Here is a 25,577-nt window from a genome sequence, read left to right as displayed (position 1 = left end):
GCAGAGTATTCTCTTATTGGCTGTCTTTTAAGTAATTCAATTCTTTCTGGTAGTTCTCAGTAGTTGTTTTTAACTTTACTGGGGGTTTTCTCCCTCACTTTTATTTTGAAAAATTTAAAACCTATGTGCATTTTCTAATTACAGACAGATATTGCATGGACGATTAAGTGCTTTAATGATAGCTTTCTTAGGTAACTGCCTTGAACATTTTCTCTCTCTGGTTTGCTGGGATAGCCAGTAAACAGGTGGGAACCACCCCCTGTTTCCTAGTCAGGGCCTTTACTATCAGCAGCTTCTGACCACCATGCTTTAGACTATTAAAAACAGATACTGTACACATGTGTTTGAAACTCTTGCAATTTTTTAGTCTGCAATTAAATTTCAAGAAGCTTTTAAACTATCACTAAAGTGGAAATCACATTTTGATGAAGTTTGGAGGAAGGGTGTTGATGTCCATCCACAGCGTACCCATAAGTGGTGTTAATCTTTCTACTTGGTCATCTGAAGTCATGGGTAGCAGTCAGTGTGGTAGGGACACAGAGTAGAGCTGTAACCAAGGAGTGTATGTGACTTTCCATGACAAGGTAAAGACTGGCAGGCAGGCAAGGCCCACCGAGGGTTTGCCAGTTTTCTTATTGCTCAGTTCCTTTTGCCTGGAAAATTTTCAGGGAAATTTCAACTACATGGACTATGTCTACTTCTTAGTTAGTAATGTGTTCTTTCCTCAGCACCTCATGTTTGGTCTAATGTAATCAATACTAGGACAAACAATTTTGCTAGTAGGGTTTCTCATAGCAAGCATGCTGTAAACAAACTTGACCTAAATGAACCAGAATCATTCCTTGGTACACACACCATTTCTTATTTAAATTCATCTATGCTGCCTTAGCAAAATCCCAGTAGGAACTAGACCTTTCTAATAGAGTGAGATGATCTCAAATCCTGGAGAAGAATGAAGAAGCAATTGGGATTTCTTCTGCCTAGGCAACCAGGTCAAACCAGCCCTGTGCAGGAACACCATGTATGCCTTGGTTTTATAAACTAAACTCTGTGATTATAGTGAAAATCCAGCTCTGAAGAAGAGTTTTTGTTTTGCTTTATTTATTTTTTTCAAAGGCATGTCAAGCTGGAGCCAGACAATTCCGAAATAGACCCCATCTGTTGAAATTATCTCAACCCAAGAACAACTACGTGTGGCCGCAGAAAGGACTATCAGTGATCAATTCTGGTTAGAAGTTGTGGGTAGATAGAAAACCAAGCCCTTGAAGACACTCTCATTTGGCAGTAACTTGGAAAGGATATTGAGAGGAAGAGATTAATTCTCACTTGTGGTTTTAACTGCTCCAATTATCACACATTTCTTGGTATCTCAAATTGTTCCAAGCAAGAGCACGAACATTTGCTAGATGTGCGTATTTCCAAGTTGGAAAAGCTAGTCCTTTTTCAAGAAATTTTAAATATTGCCAGTCCTGAGATAAATTTTTCACCTATAGTTAGTTCTTCAATAATCATAATTGTAGATTGTGAATTTTATCTCATGTTTAGCTTTTTTACCTTTTTATAAATGCAAGCAAGTACCAATATTCCTATAGATAAAGTCTCATTTTCATTTGTACACAGTACAAAGCAAATATTTAAAGGGCACAAAAATGCTCAAAGAGTAACATGGTGGATAACCAGATGGAAAATTACTTTAAACACAATAATCATGACTATATTTCTAATTAATTTGGCAATAGTCTTAGTTACATATTTTGTTACTAATTAAATGAACTGTAGTACATATCAATCTCTGAAAATTAGAAAAAAATAGTTTTATTCTCTAGGTAAATAAGTCTCCTCAATTTTGCTCTGCCTAACATTGTGTTCCAATAACCAAATATATTTTTAATTATATTCATATAAATATATTCCATTTTTACATGCTTATGGTATATTCTCTCTTAATTCTCACATATTTATAAATTATACACTTGAATTTGGTTTTCATTTCAACACCTGACCAAAAGTAAATCATTTCAACTATAAATATTTAGTCTGTCAAGAAGAAATGGACTCTTTCTTCAGCATACTTGCATACTATATATGTTTCGTTTAGACATTCTTATATGGAGACTTAACAAACCTACCCAAAAAAAATATTTTGTATAAAGATAAATGCTGATTCTGATTGGGTAACAGTTTGCAACCAAAGCCAAAATTCATTTTGTTACCTGATGTTATGTCAAATTAGTATTAAACAATTCTCTTGACTTACAAATATATTTGTGTGTGGTGAAGCTATGTAGTTGAGTATGCTTTCTGTAAAATAAGGCTATAAGGAGTTAATTGGTGAAGAATGTTTGTTCAACCTTAAACAAGTAGTAAATTGGGTGACATTGGCTATGTATAACAGATGGAAACCAGATGAGAATTTCTTTCTGCTCTAACCTCTGATTACTGGATAAACTCAGTTTCTTTAAATTCTGTGTTTAATGTTTAAACTAAATCTTATTTGAAAAGACAGTTGAGGATGAATAGATAAAAATCATTCCAAATGCAATCCCCCAGAAATGACAATATAATTTAAATTTCTCTAAGAATAAATTTAGGCACTCTGTCAGATTCTAAAAGTCAAGTGTGCTTTCAGATGACAAATACTATCTTTCACATAGCATGTAAAGTTTCAAAACAGATCTTTAACACTCAAATTTTCTACTCACATAGGCATTGTCTTTATAATTACATGGCAATATAAACCATTATTTAAAAAATATAAAAATAGGCAACCTGTTTCCTAGGGCAGATGGAATTGTCCAAAAGTTTTACCTTCCTTTCTAAGAAACAAATACTGAAAGCAGTTAATGAAGGCCAGGATTTAAAAAAAAAATGGGTGCATAGGTTTGGATATGTTGAATTTATGGTGACTGTAGTTGTGAAGGACTTTTCTAATCTTAAAGAAGTAACACATTACCTTGGGAGAGTACTAACATTCTAACTTTTAAGAAGAAGGTAGTAAAAAGAAAATAGAACACAAAGGAGACTGAGAAGGAGGAATGATTAAGTGCAGTTAGGACCACCGGTAGAATGATATCTCAGAAGCCAGTGGAAGTTGAATCCTAAAGAAAGTGAACATTTAACTAGGACAAAGGCTGAGAAATGGTGAGATCAAAGTTTAAGAAACATGAGTTGGATTAGACCAATCAAAGTTCATCTATAACAGTTATGGTAAAGAGATTGGAGTTGAAACTACAGTGGAGTAGGAGGTTGAGTGAACAGGAGGTGAGAAAGTGGGAACAGTCTTCTTTTTTCTCTGTTCTTTTATTAAGGTTTCATAGATATACAATCTTATAAAGGTTTGACATGAGCAACATTGTGGTTACTACATTCACCCATATTACCAAGTCCTCCCCACACCCCATTGCAGTCACTGTCCATCAGTGTAGTAAGATGCTATAGAATCACTACTTGTCTTCTCTGTGCTATACTGCTTTCCATGTGACCCCCCTACATTGTGTGGCTAATCATAATCCCCCTTAATCCCTTTCTCCCTCCCTTCCTCCCCTCCCCTTTGGTAACCGCTGGTCCCTTCTTGGAGACTGTGAGTCTTTTGCTGTTTTGTTCTCTCAATTTTGCTTCGTTGTTATACTCCACAAATGAGGGAAATCATTTGGTACTTGTCTTTCTCCGCCTGGCTTATTTCACTGAGCATAATATCCTCCAGCTCCATCCATGTTGTTGCAAATGATAGATTTGTTTTCTTCTTATGACTGAATAATATTCCATTGTGTATGTGCCACCTCTTCTTAATCCATTTATCTACCGTTGGACAGTTAGGCTGCTTCCGTATCTTGGCTATTGTAAATAGTGCTGCGATAAACATAGGGGTGCATATATCTTTTTGAATTTGGGATCTTGTTTTCTTCAGGTAAATTCCTAGGAGAGGAATGCCTGGGTCAAATGGCATTTTTATTTTTAGTTTTTTGAGGACCTTCCATACTGCTTTCCACAATGGTTGAACTAATTTACATTCCCACCAACAGTGTGTAGGGGCATTCCCCTTTCTCCACATCCTCATCAGCATTTTGTTGTTCCTAGTCTTTTGGATGTTGGCCATCCTAACTGGTGTGAGGTGATATCTCATTGGGGTTTTAATTTGCATTTCTCTGATTAGCAATGTGGAGCATCTTTTGTCCTGGAGTGGCCGGTTGTGGGTAGCTGTTCTCCCTAAGCAGCTAGAATCTCAGTCTCTCTGAGTATTCCACCTATCTTTGCTTTCTAATCCCGCTAATCTCCAGAGCACCATGTAATGTCGGTTTGTGTTCTGAGAGCAGATCTCCAGGTATTCAGCAGCCCTGGGCTTCTACTCCCTCCCTGCTCCATTTCTCTTCCTCCCACTGGTGAGCTGGGGTCGGGGAGGGGCTTGGGTCCTGCAGGATCCTGGCTTTGCCACCTCATCCTTTTCCATGAAGTCTTCTCTTCTCCCCAGTTGTAAGCCATCTGTTGCAGTCTTCTTTCTGATTGTTCTTTCAGGATTAGTTGTATTTGCTGTATATTTGTGTTATATGTGATTTTGGGAGGAGATTTCTGCCTCACTCCTCACACTGCCATCTTGTTTAATCCTGGGTAGATATCCACAAAAAGGCAGTCTTCCTGAGGGGAGATTCCAGAATGCCAGGGGGGAAAAAAATTGTCGACAGACTCCTTTCTTAAAGGATGAGATACAAGCAAGATGAATATACATGGTTAAAGGGGTTTTTTGTTTGTTTGTTTGTTTTTAGGATAAAAGATAGAGGTGTAGAGACAGGTTCCTAAGAAAACTGGTTTTGGGGATGTGTATGGAAATCCTCCCTAGATCATTGGCACTCCCAATCCCAGTCACCCTGTTCTGTTTTTCTTTTCTCTACAGCATCCATTACCTTCTATAATCCAATATAATTCATTTGTTATATGTATCACTATTCTTTTCCACCCCTTCATCCTCCATCTCATTCTGACCTTTTTGTTCTATATTTTCCCCACTTATCATTTAAATGTCAGTGTCCTTCCAGGGCTTTATAAAGTTCACAGAAAAAGTTTTATTTTTCATTCATATATTTGTAGTACCTAGAACATGATGGTCACTCAATAAATACGGATTGAAAAGATGTTGGGTTGTAGAATTTTTTTAGATTTTCAGATTAGCTTGAAAGAGTTTATTTTTTATTTGCAAAGCAGGAATAATTAAGCTGCAATTTATGAGAAAGTCAAGAAAATTTCACACATATGGAAAGTTAAAGATTCACTATACAGATCAGAGGCCACAAGCCTCAATTATTATATAAAGATTTGTTTGCCTTATATAATAATTTATTTTTCTTTTGAATAAACTGCCGTCTTTTAAACATTAGATTTAATGCAAAGATTTTGATGTATGGCTCATCGTGGAAAGCAGGAAGCTATGGCAGTACCTGACTGACAAGTCCACATGACGACAGTTGACGACGTCTAATTTGAGTCTGTCTTCTCGTGCCCTCACTACACCTACCGCCTGCCCCCAGGGCATCGGCTCACAGAGATAGGGCATGTGGTCTGCACTTGCTAGTCGCGCCCCATCCTGCAAGGCTTCTTCAGGCAAATGTGTCTGCAATCCATGATATTGATAGTATTTGAATAACAAGTAATTTGTGTTCTCATGGGGTTTTCCAGTATCCTTAGAAAGAGATTGAACTCCACTTCCGCTAATCAGGCCCTGCCTGACTTGGTGGCTCCCGTTCTTTGACCTCCCCTTCCAAGTCGCCACTTGGCTTTCAATGCACTCCTATTTTCAGTCTTTAATGGCCCTATCCCTTTTTCTTAAATATGTCAAGCTCCTTTCAGTCTCTATGCCTTTGTATTTTCAGTTTTCTTTACTATGATTCCTTTCCCTAAGATAATCAGTATGGCTTATTCCTAATTTTGCCACACATGCAAATATTTATTAACAAGCTGCTCCTTCCCTCAAAACCATACAGTTGTTCTGAAATCTCAGTGCACTTAGTCGTCTGTCCTTTTAAGTTCTCCAACGAGTAACCTGTGGGAAAGGTTTACTCAAGGCAAAGGGGACAATCTCCTAGTGGCAGGATTAATTTAAACTTCCAGTCAGAATCAGGTGAAAAAAGACTAGATACAGAATAGACTGGCACTTCAAAACTAGACTCCACTTTGAGGAATATATGCTTCTAGGCTTACTAGATGCTTAAACCCTATTCAAGCAAATGCAAGGGGGCCCATTCAATGCATGTAGCCAGTAGATATATCTTGAATTTATCTTCATATACATATTGAAATATGTATATATATATATATACACTTAATATATATTCACTTGATACATATTCTCCATTTCTCTGAAGAAAAATTATTTCTAAAACATTATATGCTAATTAATAAACTTTCTGGTATTGATTAGAGTTATAAATGGTGCTCTTCTGAAGTAGGTTTTCCACTAGGAGCTTTCAAATGTTAACTAACTTTTCCTGAAGTGTCAGTCCTGATTAGTGTACTTGAAATATTAATCAGCCATCCCTAAGGGATAGATAAAATTAACACATATTCCTTCCTGTACTGTACTCACACATATCATATTCTCTTTCCTGATGTGTATTAAAGGACATCATAGGAAACATAATTGCAATTAGGGCTCAATCCTGCATCCACAGAAAGATGATGAGAATCCTCTCCTTCCTTGCTTTCCCTTTCCCCTCTGCCAAACCAATTCTGAGTGAATTGACATGAGAATAAAAAGTTAGTTTACTACTGGGAGTGAGAGTGCCTGGTTCACTCCCTTACCCTTTCCATATATTTGTTTCTGGTACCCACCATCGTAACTGGAAATGTATTTGGTCACAGAAACAAGGCCAGTCTTGATGTGGCTTAAAATGGATCTGTTGGTTCTGCATTTCCAGATCTTATGGGTTAAAAAGGCATTGCAGGCTTTCCCATTTTTTACTTCCTGCTCCTCTGAATATGTCTGTTGCACAAGGTGTAGGTAGCAAGGGACAACTTAGTAACAATTTCCTAAGTTAATTGAGAAAGAGTTTGACATCAAATATTCCAAGATAAACTCTCCTAAAATCTTCACGAGACGTCACGCTTCTTTCATGTGATCCAACAGATGCGCTATCCTCCTGCTCCTTCCTTCAGATGCTGCCTGGCTCCTGCTGATTCCTTCCCTGCTCTTCCTAAAGTAAAGTGTTTCTCTTCTTTCAAATACATAATCACCCTCTCATTGTCTCTGAATCCCAGGTACCAGCTGAGTGCACAGGCCCCGAAGCCCCAGACTCCATTAAGAATGAGTTTATCGAAGCAGCAAATGCAGGTCCTTTCTTCTGGAGGGTTTGTATGTTGGCAGCCTAGAAAAAGAAAACAAAATTCTTCATGTTTTACATCTATCCTTATAGGAAAATCAATTGAGTTCCAAACACCTTACAAACATATTTTTGGAACATAATCTCTTCCTAATTTGGAGACTTCATTAAGTAGTGGAAAGAGAAAAAAAAAGCTTCTTAATTTTAGATTTTCTTCAAACATGATGGATGTGGCTTCTTATTTATTTGGTATGTAACAAGAAGGTACAAGCTGTTCTGTCTCAACATACTCTAATCCACAGTTATTTGCATACAGAGTATTAATCTAAGAACAAATATCTAAAGGTAATTGAGAGAGCATAGTAAGCTCTCTAAGATAATAAGAGATCATAATAAGCTCCCCAAATGTTTGTTGAAAAGATATGAAAAATTTGATTCTAATAATCTACTCTTCAACACATATAATTTATCTCTCTACATTCTTTTGGTGACCATATTTTCTAGGAAAAAAATCAGGATTAAGATCATTTGCAGTTTTACAATCATATTGGTGCAGAAAGTCATTCAGGAAATGTTGGCATTTCTAGATCACTTCCATAATTTATAGGAAGAGTACTTCAGAATTATTTGAAATTAGTACTGCTCTAGAAAATATCCACCTTATTCCTAAGTAGCACCAGTCCCACAAATAGGCAGAGAACAGAACAGTCAGAGGACCTATCTAAATATCATGATGTAAAGAGCAGTACCAAGTTCTAATCTCCTGAATCATATCTTCCTATCATGGTCTGTCTTGACACCTGGATTAAAACTGCTGTTAACTGAACCTTTCTTCAGAGGTATAAGAAAAGAATCCATATTTTTCAGGAAAAAAAATGTGCAGTTGCCCACCCAGGGAGGGGATGCAGGGGAATGTTGCAAGCGAATGGAGGAAGATTCTCAATTAGGAGTAGCTTGTGACTAGAAGAAGGAGAAATTGGATGCCATAGTGAGAAAAGAACTAGATTAGAATTCAGGAATTTTGAGTTCTGGTGCCAGTTCTAATATTGACTTGTCAAAGGATCTTGGGCAACTCATAATTTTTGGCAAACACAGCTTCTCCAACTGTGAAATAGGAATAATAGCAGTATTTGTGTTAATAAATTAAACATAACTTCAAAATTACATTAAAATTAAACTAACATAACTTTATAGTGTTATGTTAAGGATCAAATGACATATATGTTTTTTGCCTTGAAAAATTGAAAAATCTTGCAGTAATATGTTGTTGCTATTATTAAACAGGATGATAGAATCAGAGAAATAATAGGAAAAGTGGTAGGGAGCTTCACTTTGGTTAGCTAATAATTGTAAGTATCGGTAATATAGAATGAAGGTGCAAGGGAAGAAAAAAGGATGAGACTTCCAAAGTAATCCTTTACTCCAGATTGGATGTCTCAGTGAAGGCTGGGGTAAGCCATGCTTAAAATGAACCTCGATTGACCTAGAATTGGCTGTGATCATGATACAAGAATAAATTAGGCGAGTGAGAAAATATAGATGAAACAAAAAAAGTATGGCATCAAGTATCACAGATTCTGTTTACTTGTATTTTTAAAGCCAAATTGAAATAATGATAAGGAAGAAGGTCAAGAGCTAATTTCTTTGGGGACTTAAAAAAAAGTTTTTCTTTGCTATGTTTTCCTAGAGTGTTAACAAGGTTGTTTTTACTATGTTGTGAGATCATGTGTGTCAATATCTGGTATGCCTTCTCCACACTTTACTGAAGTAAACATTTAATCTCAGAAAACTGACAAATTCCAGGCATTATAAAACCTGGATTGTGACAATTCTGGGCAAAATACTTCTTTTAGAATCACTCTAATACTGTCATCTAGTTATTTACAAATCCACACAATGAGAGGTGACCATACATGTTCAGGGCTTTGTAGGAATAAAATTGTTGACTCAGGAATCAAAGAATGCAAGAACTCTGTTGTGATGGTTTTTACCTCTGACCTGCAAATCAATGAAATTCATCCTTCAAAAGGTGCTTTGTCTATTGGGAGACAATTACTGATTTCATAAAAAATGTCTATTACTTAAGTTCCAGTAATAAGTCTAACGTTTAGATTTAACTTAAAGGACATGCCTGAGACATTATGAAACATTTCCCATTTTTGGTTCTCAACTTATCATCAGTTTCATTCAAAACTAGAAATAGAGGGGGGAAAAAAAGGAATACTCCAGTTGCTTTTCATTTCCCCTCTGTCTTCCATCCCAAAAGGAGATTCCGAGGAAGAGGCAAGATAGGGAGAAGAGACTATTCAGGACGCTTTAAGTTTCACATGTCAAAACCCAAATCTAATTATCTTAAGGAAAAGGGAAATTTATTAAAAGATCATTTGGTTCCTTCGTGTTATTAAGGAAAAAAAAAACTGGTAGGAAAGGAAGCAGCTAATCCTCAGGAAACAAAGAATCAAAGGCTGCCGTCTCTTCCATTTCCCTTATTTTGCCTGTCAGCCTCACCTCTGTATAGTTCCCTGCAGACCAGCTGTCTCCATAAGTAGGAAACGTGGTCATCAAGAGCAAACAAACTTACATCTTACACCATCTATAATTGAAGAGCCCCTTTGTGATGGCTTGATTGCAGACAGCAGATCGTGGGGCGGGATTACGACTGGCCCTGCACGGTCAGGTACCCTGGGTTGGGCACAATGACCGGAGGGCGAGGTGCTTCAAGGACCAGTGCCGGCTGTTACCGTCTGCCTGGAGGTGGGGGAAGAGCAGCTCCTGAAGGAAAGTGAGGGCGAGAATAGTCATTCTCTACAGGCAGGGGAGGATACAGACCATTGCTGAAAAGGCTAATCAGCAGACACTCATAAAGAATAAATCAGGAACATCTGGGGAATAAGGTTACTTGCTGAGGAAATAAGCAGATTTTCCTCAGGAACTTAGAAAATTGTAACTTTATTTCTGTCCAGTTCTAATTATCTTTTGGTACTGTTAGTACATGCAGCCTCCAATTATAAAAAAGGATTGTGTTCTGAAAATTGACTTGTAAGGGATTTGGTCTGAGAATATAGAGAATCAGTGCTAATAATGGCATTTTTTTCAGCTCCATTTATAGAAGGGGAAAATGTAGTATGACTAAATTATTACACTAAAAGCCCATTTCAATGTCACTAAATGTCCATCAGAGTATCTTTCAAAAGAACCTCACTTTCACATAACATGGAACATATTTCACCGCTTAGTGGTTTTGCAGAGGCATCAGGCAACCAGGTCGTGGCTGGGAGGAGAAGGCAGAAAAGGGGACTCTGCTGGGATTCCTGGCCCCAGCGGTTTATCCCCTGTGGTACGGTACTGAGAATATGGAATAAAAGTCTGACAACCTGTGTTCTAGTTTGGGTGAGTGCCACTTGCTGTGATACTTCAGAAATCAGACCTTGGTTTTCATTATCTTACGTGGGGGTTCTCGGGTGTGTGCATGTGCATGTCTGGGTGTTGGGAACCAGTCGGACTGCCTTTTAAGTTCAAAACTACCTTTTAATTTTTTTTCAATGCTAAAAGAGCATGCTTCTGTGATTAAGAAAAAGCTTTTTCCTATAGAATGCAGCTGCCTAAGGGAAGTTAGTTCTCTGCTAATAATTATGTGGAGAGGGGCCGGAGGTGGTAGAGCGTGGCCGCAGGCTATATGTACTCCGTCTGTGCCCACTGGTCTCTGGGGCTTCCTTACTAAAGCCTTCTGGAGGCAGGAGGGTCTGGCTACTCCTCTTTGTTGAGGTTCCCTGTATTAACAAAAGGCAAAATGACAAACCACAGTTGCAAAAATAATGAGATTGTCAACATTTTCATTTGACACAAGAAAATTTGCAATATGATATCATTGAACTCTCCATAATTATGATAGTTATAAAAAGAATAATTCATGTTACAACCCAGGTGGTATGATCCAGTAATCAGATCTCTGTGTGAAATTTGATGAGATACTTTAAAAAATATTGTCATAAATATGTTCTTGTATATACAAACTCCTTTAGAAATAATATCAAAGGTCCAATTCATGGCCAGTTGTGCATGAGAGACCCTAGCAAAATGGCCCTTCTGGCATTTTCTGTGAGAGGTACTGTTCTCTTGTGTTAGTAAATTGGAGATTTACTAAATTGAAGTATATCAATAACAGTGCTGTTCATTCCCAATAATTTTATTTTATCCCTAAAACTCTAATGGTTACCTGATCGGTTACATTTTTCCCTCTCAGAAGAGTTTCTATTATCTGAATGAGAACTGAAAGAGTAAATATCCTAGAAAAGGTAAATAGACCAGATGCACATTAATTTAGGAGAACAAATTGAAATAATTTCAAATCATTTGGGGTGTGATAAGTCATAAAGAGATTTCAAGAGAATTCTTCCTCTCATACTGTGAACTTTAAATGAAGTTTAACATGGGTTTTCAAAAAAATCTTACTTTAGTGTTTATTAATAATTTTAGCAGTTTTCTATTGCAAATGTGGCTGAAAATTTTTGTAAATTGAAAGTAAAATTGTTTTCCCTTTCAAGAAAAGAATTTGGAAATTCAGAAGCCATGATTTTTAGAGCAATTAATTTGTAACGCCTGAGAGGGTCAGGGAATTCCAATTTTGGTATTAAAAAACCATTTCCCAGATAAGTGATATTCATACATTGAGAAACTAAGTAAATTAGGTAAGTAAACACTTTTTATCCTAATTATTACATCTGAATATTTTAGGATAGGACAGGAAATTATCATGTTTAGGAAAAAATTTATTTTTATTAATACTCTTTTTACTTCATGTAAACTATATACAATTGTTACCTCCTGTAGAATTTGAGTATGTAATTTCTCCTTTGCATCAAGTATTCTTAATAAAATTAAAATTTAAAAATAAATAAGAGGTAAAAGAAATAGTGTCAGTTTATCCAAAAAGAGTTTGTTAAAAATCAATGTAAAAAGAAGAGAGATTGTGGTTTTCCACATGGGAGACAAGTGAAACAGACCAACTGTGAGGCAGCCAGTCGAAGAAGAAAGTAGATTGGTGAGCCCCTTGGTGATACAATGAATCGCTATTATGTAAAGGGTTGGTCAGAGAGTACAACTGCCTGTGAACAGAATGCCTGTGAGAACAGCGGCAGATATGACCAGAAAAGCAGTGTCAGAGTCAAATAGTTGCAAGGCTCAGAGTGTGAACTGCCTGTCCTTGGGTCGGGCTGGGGATGAAACAGCTGAACAATCTCCTCTTTCAGGAACTTCCAGGCAGCCAGCAAGCTGTGTAATGAGAAGCAAACTGAGCTGATGCCCTCTGCAGAGAAAGTGCTGGAAAACAGCCTCAGGATATGGAGCAAGCTTGAGCAGATTTTGAGACTGGATGTAACTGTCAACTCATCCTGATTAGGCTTTTCCAATAAAATAAAATTTTTAATAAAGGAGAATCACTGAGGGGATCAAAATACTTAAATCCATTTGTTGTGAAAGCATATACCTAATGGGATTAATTAATTGTCAATCAGAGCAAGTTCTCCATTTTGAAGATTTAATACCAGTTTTCTTGAATTAAGTGAAATTTCAGAATCATATTTGCTATATGAGTCTAGATTGGTAATTTAAAATAGTGTAACAGGCCAAGAAAAACTAACTCCAGACCCAAAACACTCTACCTTTTCTGTTTATCATAGGAGATGTGACTTACATTGATAGAGCAGAAGTTCATTCATATGAAAACAAAATGGACTAGGTTGAAAATTATACTTTGAATGGGAAATATTTTTAATGAAAGTGAGATCGAAGTCAGTCATTTCTTTACTTAACGTGCACTGAGCGCCTCTGATGTTCAGGCATTGTTCTAGGCTCTGCTTATCAGTCAGTGGTCACAGTCTATTAGCTCTGATTTCATGAAACTAACATTCTAATGTGGTGTACATGCCACAGGTCCATAAATTGATAAATACGACACCAGGGAGTGGTAAGTGCTCTAAAGGAAGGGAAAAATAAAATAAATCACAGTGAGTAGGAGTAAGGGAAAGAAACATGGAATGTTTTCAATGGGATGGTCAGCAAAGCCTTCCCTGAAATTCCAACATGTGAGCAGAGATCAAATGAAGTGAAAGAAAAAGGCACATGGGTCCCTCAGAGGAAGAGGAATCCAGGGGAGAGAGCAGAGGGCGGAGGCCCTGACGCTGTGCGAGGTCTGGGTGTGCCTTAGTAAGTGAGGGGAGGGTGGGGGGGACATAAGGTCAGAAGAAGACAGAACATAATCATGAGGGATCTTTTTTTTTCTTGGCTCCATTAATATACACTTACGTGAACAACATTGTGGTTACTAGATTACCCCCATTATCAAGTCCCCACCACATACCCCATTACAGTCACTGTCCATCAGCATAGTAAGATGCTATAGAGTCACTACTTGTCTTCTCTGTTTATACTGCCTTTCCCGTGTACCCCCACTACATTATGTATGCTAATCGTAATGCCCCTTTTTCCCCTTATCCCTTCCTTCCCACCCATCCTCCCCAGTCCCTTTCCCTTTGGTAACTGTTAGTCCATTCTTGGGTTCTGTGAGTCTGCTTCTGTTTTGTTCCTTCCGTTTTTGCTTTGTTCTTATACTCCACAGATGAGTGAAATAATTTGGTATTTGTCTTTCTCCACCCAGCTTATTTCACTGAGCATAATAGCCTCTAGCTCCATCCTTTTGTTGCAAATGGTAGGATTTGTTTTCTTCTTATGGCTGAATAATATTCCATTGTGTATATGTGCCACCTCTTCTTTATCCATTCATCTACCGTTGGACACTTAGGTTGCTTCCATATCTTGGCCATTGTAAATAGTGCTGTGATAAACATAGCGGTATCATGAAGGATCTTAATGATTATGAGTCTATGATGAGGTATTTGAATTCTATCCTTAGGACACCAAGAAATCATCAAAAGTTTTCATCAGAGGAGTGAGGTAATTCGATTTACTTTTTAAAGACTAATACGTAAGCTGTCTGGGAAATTAACTATAGTATGGAAGGAGAGAAAGCAGGATGGCCAGTTAGCAAGCCATTAAGGTCCTCTAGGTAGAGATTAGTGATGGGCTAAGATGATGGTGCTGGAGCTGATGGCACATGATTAGATCTGGGATATCATTTTGAATGTAGAGCTTTCCAGTTGCGGTCATGCCTTGGAAGAATATGACAGGAACGAGAGGAGTCAAGAAATAAATACACTGGGCCTGAGGACATTCTATTAACTAAGACGGAAAAGATTTGGAGAAGAGTAGGTTGGTAGGGGGCAGGTGCTTGCTTGTGTTTGTTTGTTTGTTTGTTTGTTTGAAGATGGAGGCAGAATCAAGATCATGTTTTGTATATACTGAGTTTGGGATACCTATTAAACGTCCAAAAGCCAGAATACAGTTAGGCTGTTGGTTATACGAATCTGAGCTCAGATGAGGGATTGGAACTGCTGGTATACAATTGGAAGTCATCAATTTATAGATTATATTTAAAACAATAGTACTGGATGAGATCACCTAGGGAGTGAGTGTCTGTAGAGAAAACATTCCATATCCAAGTCCTGGAACTACCCCGGATGAATAGGATTATCTAACAGAAAAGACCAAGGAAGAGGAGCCAGTGAGGCAGGTGGAAAACAGGACTATTTGGTCATCTTGAGGTAAAATCAATGTTTCAACAAAAAGAAGTGATTAATTGTGTTGAATGCTGCCAAGATTTTGTCTAAAATGGGTGTGAAACTGACCACCAGATTTCCCCAGATGGAGTCTGCTGGGAAACCTGATAAGAACAATTTTAATGGCGTGATGAGCAAAAAGTCTGACTGGCGTGGATTAAGGAGAGTTTCTAAAATGACACTAAATAGTCTATTTACTATACTATGAGGAGTTTTGCTATGAAGTAGAGGAGAGATTAGGCCCAGTAGTCTGAGGGGAACACGGACTCGAGAGGGTTTCTTGAAATAGAAGGTAATGAAACACATTCTTATGGGTGTGGGAGTATTTTAGTTGAATGGAAGAAATTGATGATGCAGAGGAGAGAGAAGTTTTCATTTTAGGAGTATTCCATAAAAGAGAAAGGGATATTCTGAAAAATGAGGATTGAGTCTTACAAAAGAAGGAAGAGTTATAGGTGCAGATTGAAATATTTTGGTAGATTCGGCCACGCTGATGTCAATTGATTAATGATTGCTTGAATTTTCTCTGTAATACCAGTTTAGGATGAGGAAGGTGTAGGGTTGGAGATTTGAGGAGTCTAAAAATGTAAGAATGATTTAAACAGGGAGAGTAGATTTTTCAGGAAATGTTGAAACCAACTGAAGAAATGTGGTTAAAAATTTTATGTGAAAGCAGTCTTCACGGTTATAAACTTTTTGTCAGTTCTGTTTCCCTTTCAAGTCTTAGGAACTAGATTATAGAGAGTTGGGTTTTATATCAATTATAGTCTTGTCAGATGTAATGCCCCTTTTTATCTCTCTCTTCTTTGAAGTCTGTTCTGCCTGAAAGTAATACAACTACTCCTGTTCTCTATGATTAATGTTAACAAAGTGTATTTTTCCTCTAAAATCTATGTGTCTTTATATTTCAAGTGGATTTCTTGTAAACAATCTGTAATTGGGTCTTATTTTTTGATCTTCTTTGACACTCTCCATCTTTTAATTGGCGTATTTAGACCACTGATGTTCAAAGTTATTATGGACATACTTGAAGTAATAAATACCAGGTTTTCTATTTGCTGCCCCTGTTCTTCCTTTTTTGGTCTGCTGCTCTTTTTTTGTATTTTTAGTTGAGCATTTTATATATTCCATTTTTTCTTCTTTCTAAGCATATCAGTTATACTCTTTTAGTGGTTGACCAAGAATTTGTATTATGCAGTTATGACTAATCCAAGTTTACTTCCAAATAACACTAAACTGCTTCACAGGGAGTGTGAGTACCTTATAACAAAATAATCCTACTCCTCTCTCCTGTCGCTTTTATCATTATGGCCATTCATTTCACTTCTATGCAAGCATACACAGCTCCCTGACTCACTCCTACCTGCTTTAAATCTAGTCAGGACCTTTTCTCCTTGTGAGCCAGTTCTGTTGTTATCAGAGGGTTTTTCAGGGAGTTTAGGCTCAGGGCTGGATGATTTGGTTATGAGGTTGGGCACACACTGGCATTGGACTATGGTGGCCTGTAGTGACCATTGCTTCAATAGGGAAGTACCCACCTGGAAGAAAAAGCCTTCTAAAATGCTTTAGACATCCTCCCATGGGCACACTTAAAAAGCACAGACAGCATTTGCTTCCGTGACTGTAAATGCAACTCTCTTTCGTTATTTTATTTTTAGTGCTTTCAAAGCTAACTACTGATTCCTACTGATTGATGCACTCTTTATTTTAGATATGCTATTGTGTTGGATCAATGACAGTCAAGTCTTTGAGGCTAGGGAGCCATTTGTCCCTTTCTAAAGTGAAATTGCTCAACACCGTTTAATTCCATTATGTGTAGGCTTAAAAATTTAACTCTACTTCTGATTTCATGGGGAATGCATTAGCTTAGAAGAAAGGGGGTTTCAGAAGGGCACTCGCCTGTAGAAGGCAAAGAGGCACTTAGTCTATCAAAGTGATTCTCATCCTAAGCTGAGCACCAGGATCTTCTCAAAATTAAAAAATACATATATTTTTCATTGGCCCCAACTTCAAACTTACTGATAAAGTAAGTCTGTGGGCACTTTACATTTTGAATTCACACATCTAACAATAGTACATCAATATGCCTCTTTCCCTACTTTTTCAGTATTTGCTGCTGCAAATTTCACTGAGGCATTACCCTTGGGCAACAGCTTTGGTGAAATATATGATAGGTAAAAATATATTTGAAATATATAATGCTCACAAATACTCATGAATGTCACATAAATGTACTGCCTCATTTCCATGTATGGTGAAAAGAGAAGCATATTATACGTTTATCCTTCTGTAGAGAAATGCTTCCCTAAGTAATGGACAGTTAAGTGAAATGATCATGTGTTGATTTATGGTTTATATTAACTAACCAGTTACTATATTAGAAAGGAGATTAACTGTGATGTGTAAATATAATTTACTTCAAGTAACATAGAAAGGGATAGATTTAAGGTAAATTCAGGGCATGCTATCATGATATGGGTTTAGCTTTGGAGTGAAATCAATGTCACTTGACCTCTATGACCCTCAGCATATTATGTATAACTTTTCATTATAAAAGAATGACAAGCAGATTAAACAAAATACATGTGAAAGCATTTTGGGAAATATAAAACACATTTTCAATCTGAAAGACTTTGGGCCTTTACTGAGGATCCTTACTGTACCATATTAATTGGTTAAATTATATTCCTTGAGTATATCTAGCATGACTGTTTTCATAAATTTGAAGGGTCACTATAAGGAACAATCAGAAAACCATCAGGGCCACTGAAATCACTCTTTTGTACATGGTAGGCCTTCAGAAAACTAATGCTTATTAAATGTATTTTGCAAATAGTTTTCTCCTATAGAAATCAAACTTGCTGTTTCCCTTAATCTAACTAGAAGATGAAGTCCAGATTGCCATCTCCCAAGTTGGCGCTCTTCTTTCCTATATCAGAACTCTCCAAATGCATTGTTATACTGGTCTGTAATACATTTTAACTGAATTAACTTCACTTATATTCACACCATCACCCCTTGACCTACATCGCCATCTGATTTGTATTTGTGTCTATCTTGTGCTCAACATACAGTAGGAGCTTTATTAAATTCAATTCATATTACTTGATGACCGTCTTGCTTGAGAGTTTCAGGCCCAGGCAAGTTCACTATGGATTCAGGGAGACCGGGAAATGACAATGGAACGTTCTTGGTTTTACAGCTGACTTCATTCTCTCAGCAGTAATCAAGCATTAGAATCGCGTCTGCATCCAGCAGCCTGGAGGTCTGTGATCCACCTCTGTCTCTGCCTCCATTCAGAGCACTGGGCAGAGCTCTTTATATTGTGACTCAGTCAATAATAGCTCATTGCCTGCAGGTGTGGAAGCAGCAGGCCAGTGACATCATCAAGTAGTTCAGGGTCACGTGAGGATCTTGGTCATGGGAACTTCTGTTTTCCCCACAATAACTATGCTTCCCAAACTAGATCATGATATATTTTCTGTGTCTCCCAGAGTCTAGTCTTAGGTCTGAGCATAGCAGAGAGAAAGGCTGCTTCTTTTCTCATAATCTGAACATAATTTGTAACTTGGTTCTATTCTAGGAATGTTCCTAGGCAAGGTAAAATTCTACATCTTCCTGATTCCAAATTCTATTAAAAACAGTAACAGCAACAGACTGAAAAGTTACATCTAAATCTATCAGCTAAGGTTAAAAAGAACTTGATAATGAAAAGAGACTCATGATCTTGTGACACCGTATTTTCCTTCAGGTTTTAACTTTGGAAAAGATCAATGGCAGTGGAGGACTGAGCCCTGGTGACCCAGCTGAAGAGCCTCCCATACAAATTCGGGGCTTAGGTTTGTGTCCCAGCTTGGTCAGTGATTGCTGTGTGAATTTAAGCAAGTCACTTTGCCATCTGTAATTGTTCCTTCATCTTTAAACTGAAGAGACCAGATGAGGATTCATATTCACAATTATTTGGGGGTCAGAGACCCTTCTGAGATTCAGCTAACAACTATGGAACTTCTTCCCTGAAAAAGCAAAAACACAACTATAAATAGAATTCCAAGAGGGTCAGAGGCTCTCTGAAATCCACCCACAGATTCCCTGGAGGACTTTAGAATGATTTCTAAGGTCTAAAGTATGTGGTTGGAAAAAAAAAGGGAATCCATTTACATTTGCTACTCCCAATGTGAATGAGTTTTAAAATGTGGAGTCAGGCCACCTAATTTATTTGAAGTTATAATACTTTTTTCTAACTTATAGTGCAGCAGAGAAAATTTTTCAGCAGAAAAAAAGACCTCCCTTGTAAGATGCATAGCATCTCAGAGTCAGTGAGCTGGTTAGCCCACCCTGCTATGCATTGCAGGGTTCCTTCTATAACTCACCTCAGAGAGGAAAATTTAGCTTTACCTTGAACATGCACCAGTGATGGGGAGCTCACTCACATGTCTAGTGCTGGGCATACATAAAAAGTTTAGGAATTTTTCTCTTCATATTGGGCTATAATCTGCTCTTACCCCATAAATGTCAGTTATTAACCCTATTTCTGCTCTCAGCAGGTACATCCATGAATTTTACTTCTTTTTCCAGTCTTTTAGGAATTCAATGGGAGCCTCTTTTGCCCTCTCTTCATTTTCTCTGTGCCAAACATTCTGATTTCATATGCAAGTCTTCTAGAAAAGTGATGTCGTAAGATTACTTTTAATCTCAGTTACCGTCTTCAATGAAATTCTTGAAATGCAGAGCCCAGAATTAGGCAGCATAATTCAGAAAAGGTCTGATCAACATAGGGTGAGACAGTAAGTAGTGCCCTCTCTTAAATCTGCTGACTCTGCATTAGAAATGCTGCTGACATCGCCAAGATCTCTGTTCCTGGGAACATCAGGTGATTCTACTGGGTCATGTTGAAACTATAGTCACCTGAAACTTCTAACTATATTCAACCTAGATGGCCCTCATTCTCTATTTTTTAGAACCAAAATAATCTTTCTAAAAAACAAAACTCCCTGTTGACTGCTACCTTAATTGCTTAGGCTGTCTTTCCAGCTCTTGGAAATCTTTTGTAGTAGTATTTCGTCATTCATTGATTGTGTCACCTTTCTTCCAAGTTTTGTGTTATCTACAAATGTAATAAATCTGCCTTTTTGCTCTCCAAATTAATTGATAAACATATTAACCTGTGATTTGCCAAATATAAGCCTCCCTCTGTGGTTCATATTCTTCACTCAGTCACTCCATGACTTCATCCAACTCCCATTTAACCACCTGCTCTACAGAATGGAGAAGAACATGAGTATTATGTTCTGTTTGGGGACATTTATGTCTTTTCTTCTTTTACTCAGTCTCTTTTCTTTCCCTCAAACTCTACATTCTTCATTCCTTCACATAGTGATGTTGCACATCCTGTTCTTGTATGTGGATCATTTTCTTGTGTTTTCATTTGCTGTAGGGAGAAGAAACTCTGTTGTGTTTTTTGGGATCGTTTTGCCTTCTGCCTGTGTGCAGGGATAGTGGAATCTGTGCTTGCTCCAGGAGGCGTTGTCATGTACAGGGAATCAGCCTCTGTGCAGGTGTGGTGTTTTCCCATGTGCTCATTAGCATTTGGCAGAAAACGTGGCTGAGATTTCATCAATACCCCCAGACCAAGTTATTTTCCTCCACCTCCAGGATTCCTCAAATGTCAAATGAAAGTTTAAAGAAAATGTAAACATAAAACATATGTGTGTTTGGTGATGGGGGAGGGGACAATGAACTTACTGGATAGTCCTCACACCCTTCACACTTTAATTTCAATATTATTGCATCTATAACCGAATGGATATTGCTGATAGGGAAAAATAAATATTCAAAACAAATAACCAAGCATCATCCATTATCCAATGGAAAGATGACATTAACATAAACTGCTTTGGGCACCAAAAACTTGCGGTTCTGCAGAGATATTCTGCAGAGTAGCTCTGGGTTAAGGTCACCAACTTCTGCCTCATCAAAACATTTCACCTGGAAAGAGTTAATGTCACACTGGAGTAAGGCTAAGAAAGGCCCCTTCTAAACTTTGCCCATCTGGGTGATTTTACTTTAAAAAAAGTCTTCCTCATGTCACTTTGTGATTATTATTATTATTATATAAATTAAATGTGGATCAGGATAAGCAAGTAGGCCTGTGTTCATTCAAGTATGGGAAGCAGTTGACTAGTGGTTTAATAAGTTGGCTACTTTGGTTAATGATTTTTTTTTAGATGTTTGATCCCTTATATAGACAAATCAGTACTGGCATTAAGTTATTAACCCTAATTTGAATAAAAGTGTCTTGAACACAACATTATTTCCCTAGTTACCTTGTGAATGAAAGGGATGAGCTCTGTAGGTAACTGAACCTTTTCAAACCCAAGGAGGTACAGGTTATTCCAGCTGAGAATATCAGGGAGCTAAATTAGATTATGTGCTTTAATATTTCAGAGGGAATCCTGAGATCATCTGAACCAAGTTAATAAGTACTACAAATGTATAGTAAATCCTAGAGAATGACAAGAAGACCTAGTCAACATCCAAAGGCTAAAGGTAAAAATGAGTTAGGGTTTCCTGACAATGGACTTTATGTTTATTCATTCATTCATTCATTCATTCATGTAGTCATGTAGTCAGTATATATCAAGGGACTATGATGTGTCAGACATTCTCTTAGAACTACAATATCCTTATAACCTTCTTCGAGTAAATTCCAGCATCCAGTCTGTATCTCATGGAGTTGTTGTGAGGTTGAGTGACTCAAGTGTGTAACACTCTAGCAGAGTAACGGTTTGGGTGCTCATTGATCTCCTTCCTTCTCCTTATTTAGCATTTAAACCTTTATTTCCCCATGTCATTTGTAATAACATAAGTTTTATTTGTTAATAACAGATGTCTCTCTGCAACTTTGAGTCAACAGAAATTGTGAGTGATCTATGTTTGCAGATGAAATTAAAGTATTTAAGTATTATTACAACTGATCAAATATTTTTGCAAGATAATTCACCAAGTCCAAGGATGTCATTCTTTGCCAAAGAGCACTGACTGCAGTACCTGCAGATCTATGCTTTATTTTTTTAATCTCTTTGCTTCATAGAAAACATGAATAGTGACTTTCTTTCATTCAATTCTAACTGAAACATTTTTCAGTAATAAGAAAAATCTCATAAACCAATTTTCTAAAATATAAGATATGTATAAAACATTCCACATTAAGCATCTCTATATGCATGGGGTGTCAATTAATATGATGTTTTAACAGAATAGGCCCAAGTGAAATGAAAGATAATTCTGTAGATTGAGTATGGTTGTTGTAGTCGCCTTCAGGGTTGTTCTCCATATTTGAATAAATTTTGAAAAATGTTTGGACATACATTATTGTGAAACTACCAAAGACTTGTACCAAATTGACTGTTACTCATTGATTCCATCCATCATTTATGCAGTCAATCTTAATGAGCACCTACTGTTTGCCAGGCACTGTGCATGGGCCCCAGTGTAAAACTACATAATCCTCATATCAAGAAGGGTGCTCTAATGAGAAGATATGTGAACAAATGCAGTCTTATATGGTAACTGATACAAGAGAAAGTGATCTAAGAGCAGTGGGGAAATAGAAAGATCTAGCCAAGTCCATTTTGGGGAATTAGAGGCGCCTTCACAGAGGAGGCAAACTGACAGCGAAAAGGTGAGTGGGAGATTATCAGGTGGGTGAGCAGGAAGAAGCCATTTGGCAGTGGGAACCAGACAGGCATTGAGGCTTCGGGAGCCGAGAGCGATCAGGGCATGCGGAAGAGCAGGTCAGTATGGCTAACACGCAAATTACTGTGAAGGCGGAAACAGGAAGGGCTGGTGAGCAATGAGGCCAAGGAGGTAAGGAGAAGCCAGATCATGTGCCAGTGGTTTTCTTCTCTGCAGATTGTGGGGGAAATTATTGGAGAATTTTGTATACATAAGTTTCATAATCAAATGGGGATGTTCTGATTCCTAAAGAAGACTAACAATGTCATGATTCTTTTGTTGTTTACAGGTTACAGAAATGGCACACACACACCCCTTTGTTCCAAGGGGTTTCAATGGTTTGTGGTGTAGTAGAGTGCAGGGATGCCAAGAGAAATATTTGAACTAAATAATATATCAGGGGCAAGTTGTAGCGCTCCAAAATCTTACAACTACAGACTATCTACTGTTAAAAGAACATATGGGATGTGAACAGTTCCCAGGAATGGGTTGTTTTAATTTGTCTGATTTCTCTCAGACTGTTCAAGTACAGTTGGACAATATCCATTATATCATAGACAAATTTTCACAAATGCCTAGGGTGCCTAACTGGTTTTCTTGGCATCACTGGAGATGGCTGGTAATTATAGATCTGCTTTGGTTATGTAACTGTATTCCTATTATGTTAATGTGTGTGCACAGTTTAATTAGTAGCTTAAAACCTATACATGCTGAAGTTACTCTACAAGAAGATATGTCAAACAAATAATCAATCTTCCCATGTTTTCTTCTGTCTGCTACCTCTATAGCTTTTCTTCTTCCTTCCTAATTACAACCCTTAAATAGAATTCGTGCCTCATATCGAATTTACTGAGTATCATAACTCCTCCAAGTGGTAAAGATACCTCAAGACAAATGCTGGGCATTGAAGCCACAGGGCATAAATCTGCAAAGAAGTAAAAAGCTAACCTTTTCAAACAATGTGGCTTCTCTCTTACCAACTTTACATCTCCCTGTATGGCCCTGGAAGATGACTGGTTAGCCAGAGACGGGTAAGATTCCTCAAGGGAGGAACAACCTAAGACAGGCACAGTCGCAGGGGGGCCATCAGGTGAGAAATTGGAGATCAACAGAGGTGAGGCTTAGAACCTCACCCCCCCCCTGTTTTGAGAGAAATCTTCTGCATCCGTGGATGTATTATTGCCCTTGCCTAGCTTGGATTAACACACAGTCTACAGGCACACACCTGATCATCTACATTTGCTCTCTTACAACACTAAACTATGTTTTCTACCTTTATTTTGCATCTACCTACCACTTCAGCATTTTATTTAAAAAAATAATAATAATATTAATAAAGGGAGAAATGTGGGATTCACATATAAATCAAGTATAAAAATCAAACGAATATTCATAGTTGACCTGATTGTTTATAGTTCACGATGCGTGATCAAAACTGAAAGTTTCTGTGATGTCTGCCCTTGTACTGTTCACCATGTAAGAACTTATTCACTATGCAAGAATTTGGTCACCATGTAAGAACTTGTTCATCGTGCTTCAGAAGATTGGAGACTGAAGAGAATTAGGCTGGGGGTGGATTAATGATTGTGCATTGAGCATTAACTCCCCTATACAGAATTTTATTGTTGTTAACAACCATTTGATCAATAAATATGAGAGATGCCCTCTCAAAAAAAAATAGTAATAATATATCAGAATTACAATAAGAGCCTGTGAACAAATTTTTGGTTAACAGGTTTTTAATAAGCTGTGATGCAATTCCTAATGTAGAAGACTTAATTTAATTATAAGAGATAGCCTGCCTCTAGTGGAAATTTGTCTGGGTGTGTCTTTATTCCATAGTGAATTAGGAGGTTTATATAGGATTAGATTGCTGAGATTCTTGGTGCAAACACATATCTTTATCTCTTGTAGCAAAGCAGGGAATCTGCCAGAAACAAATTTCACTTAAACTGAGCATAATTTTTATAATTTCAGGGGTTAAGCATCTGAAAGGCCAGAGTGAATCAGCATTCCCTGAAGAAGAAGAAGGTGGGAATGAAAGAGAGGAGCAATGGGACCATTAATCACAGGTCTGCCCCAAGACAGTTTCTTGGGAATAACCGAACTATTCACTCCTCTGAACCTCGCATGGGACGCCACTGCTTGACTTCAGAAGCGTTGTCTATCTGTGCCCTCCACACTCATACAGTAGTAACACACCTCCTGGGAAGCCCTCTTTGGTTGAACTTTAGAGCTAAGTACAGATGGTTCTGTATTACTTACACTTAAGGAACAATAAGCATTTATTTTATGGTGATTTTTTTCTTTTTAATGACCTAGACATTTGCAAACACGTGAGTGTTCTAACTTTAATACTGCCGAGCTTAATCCTTACATCCTACAGATAGGATTTGCCTTCTAAGGTCAAATGTAAATAGCATCACTTTAAGAGTAAAAAAATAAATATTAAATACATTTAGACATGAGTGTGTGTCTGGTTTTAACTTACAGAGGAATGTTTAATGAAACTTCTAAGTTAAGATCTGCATTTATATGTCTGTATCCAAAATGGTACATGGTATTTGTTTCAAAATGATGAAGAAGTAACAGATTTCTTGATTCAGAAGACCATAATAGATTAGTCTTTAGATATTAAACATCTTTTTTCCTCCAACCATGTTAATGGTTAGGGCCACAGTATTCCCTGCATTATTACACTGTGAGAGAAAGATTTCCCAGCATTTCCACTAGCTATGAAGACAGAAAAATCCTAAATCTAAAATAAAATATGCCAAATCTACCCTGCCACATTTTTTTTGGCTATTACTTGAAAAATGAGCTCTTCCCATTGCATTTTAATGAATCACTAGCATTTTATAAA

The 25,577-nt window shown here is 37.4% G+C and overlaps 1 protein-coding gene across 1 annotated transcript in view; it reads left to right on the top strand.

Moving 5' to 3' along the window:
* Positions 1-25,177, top strand: part of PPP1R1C (protein phosphatase 1 regulatory inhibitor subunit 1C) — a 100,706-nt gene extending 75,529 nt beyond the window's left edge. The window contains exon 5 of the mRNA XM_017660174.3: positions 24,692-25,177. Within this exon, the coding sequence (XP_017515663.1) occupies positions 24,692-24,780 (89 nt within the window). The 3' untranslated portion in view covers positions 24,781-25,177. The remainder of the gene's footprint in view (positions 1-24,691) is intronic.
* Positions 25,178-25,577: the final 400 nt, after the last annotated feature.

This window comes from Manis javanica, chromosome 12 (genome assembly GCF_040802235.1).
Source record: "Manis javanica isolate MJ-LG chromosome 12, MJ_LKY, whole genome shotgun sequence".
In the NCBI taxonomy this organism is placed as follows: domain Eukaryota; kingdom Metazoa; phylum Chordata; class Mammalia; order Pholidota; family Manidae; genus Manis; species Manis javanica.
This window is presented reverse-complemented; position numbering and strand designations above follow the sequence as displayed.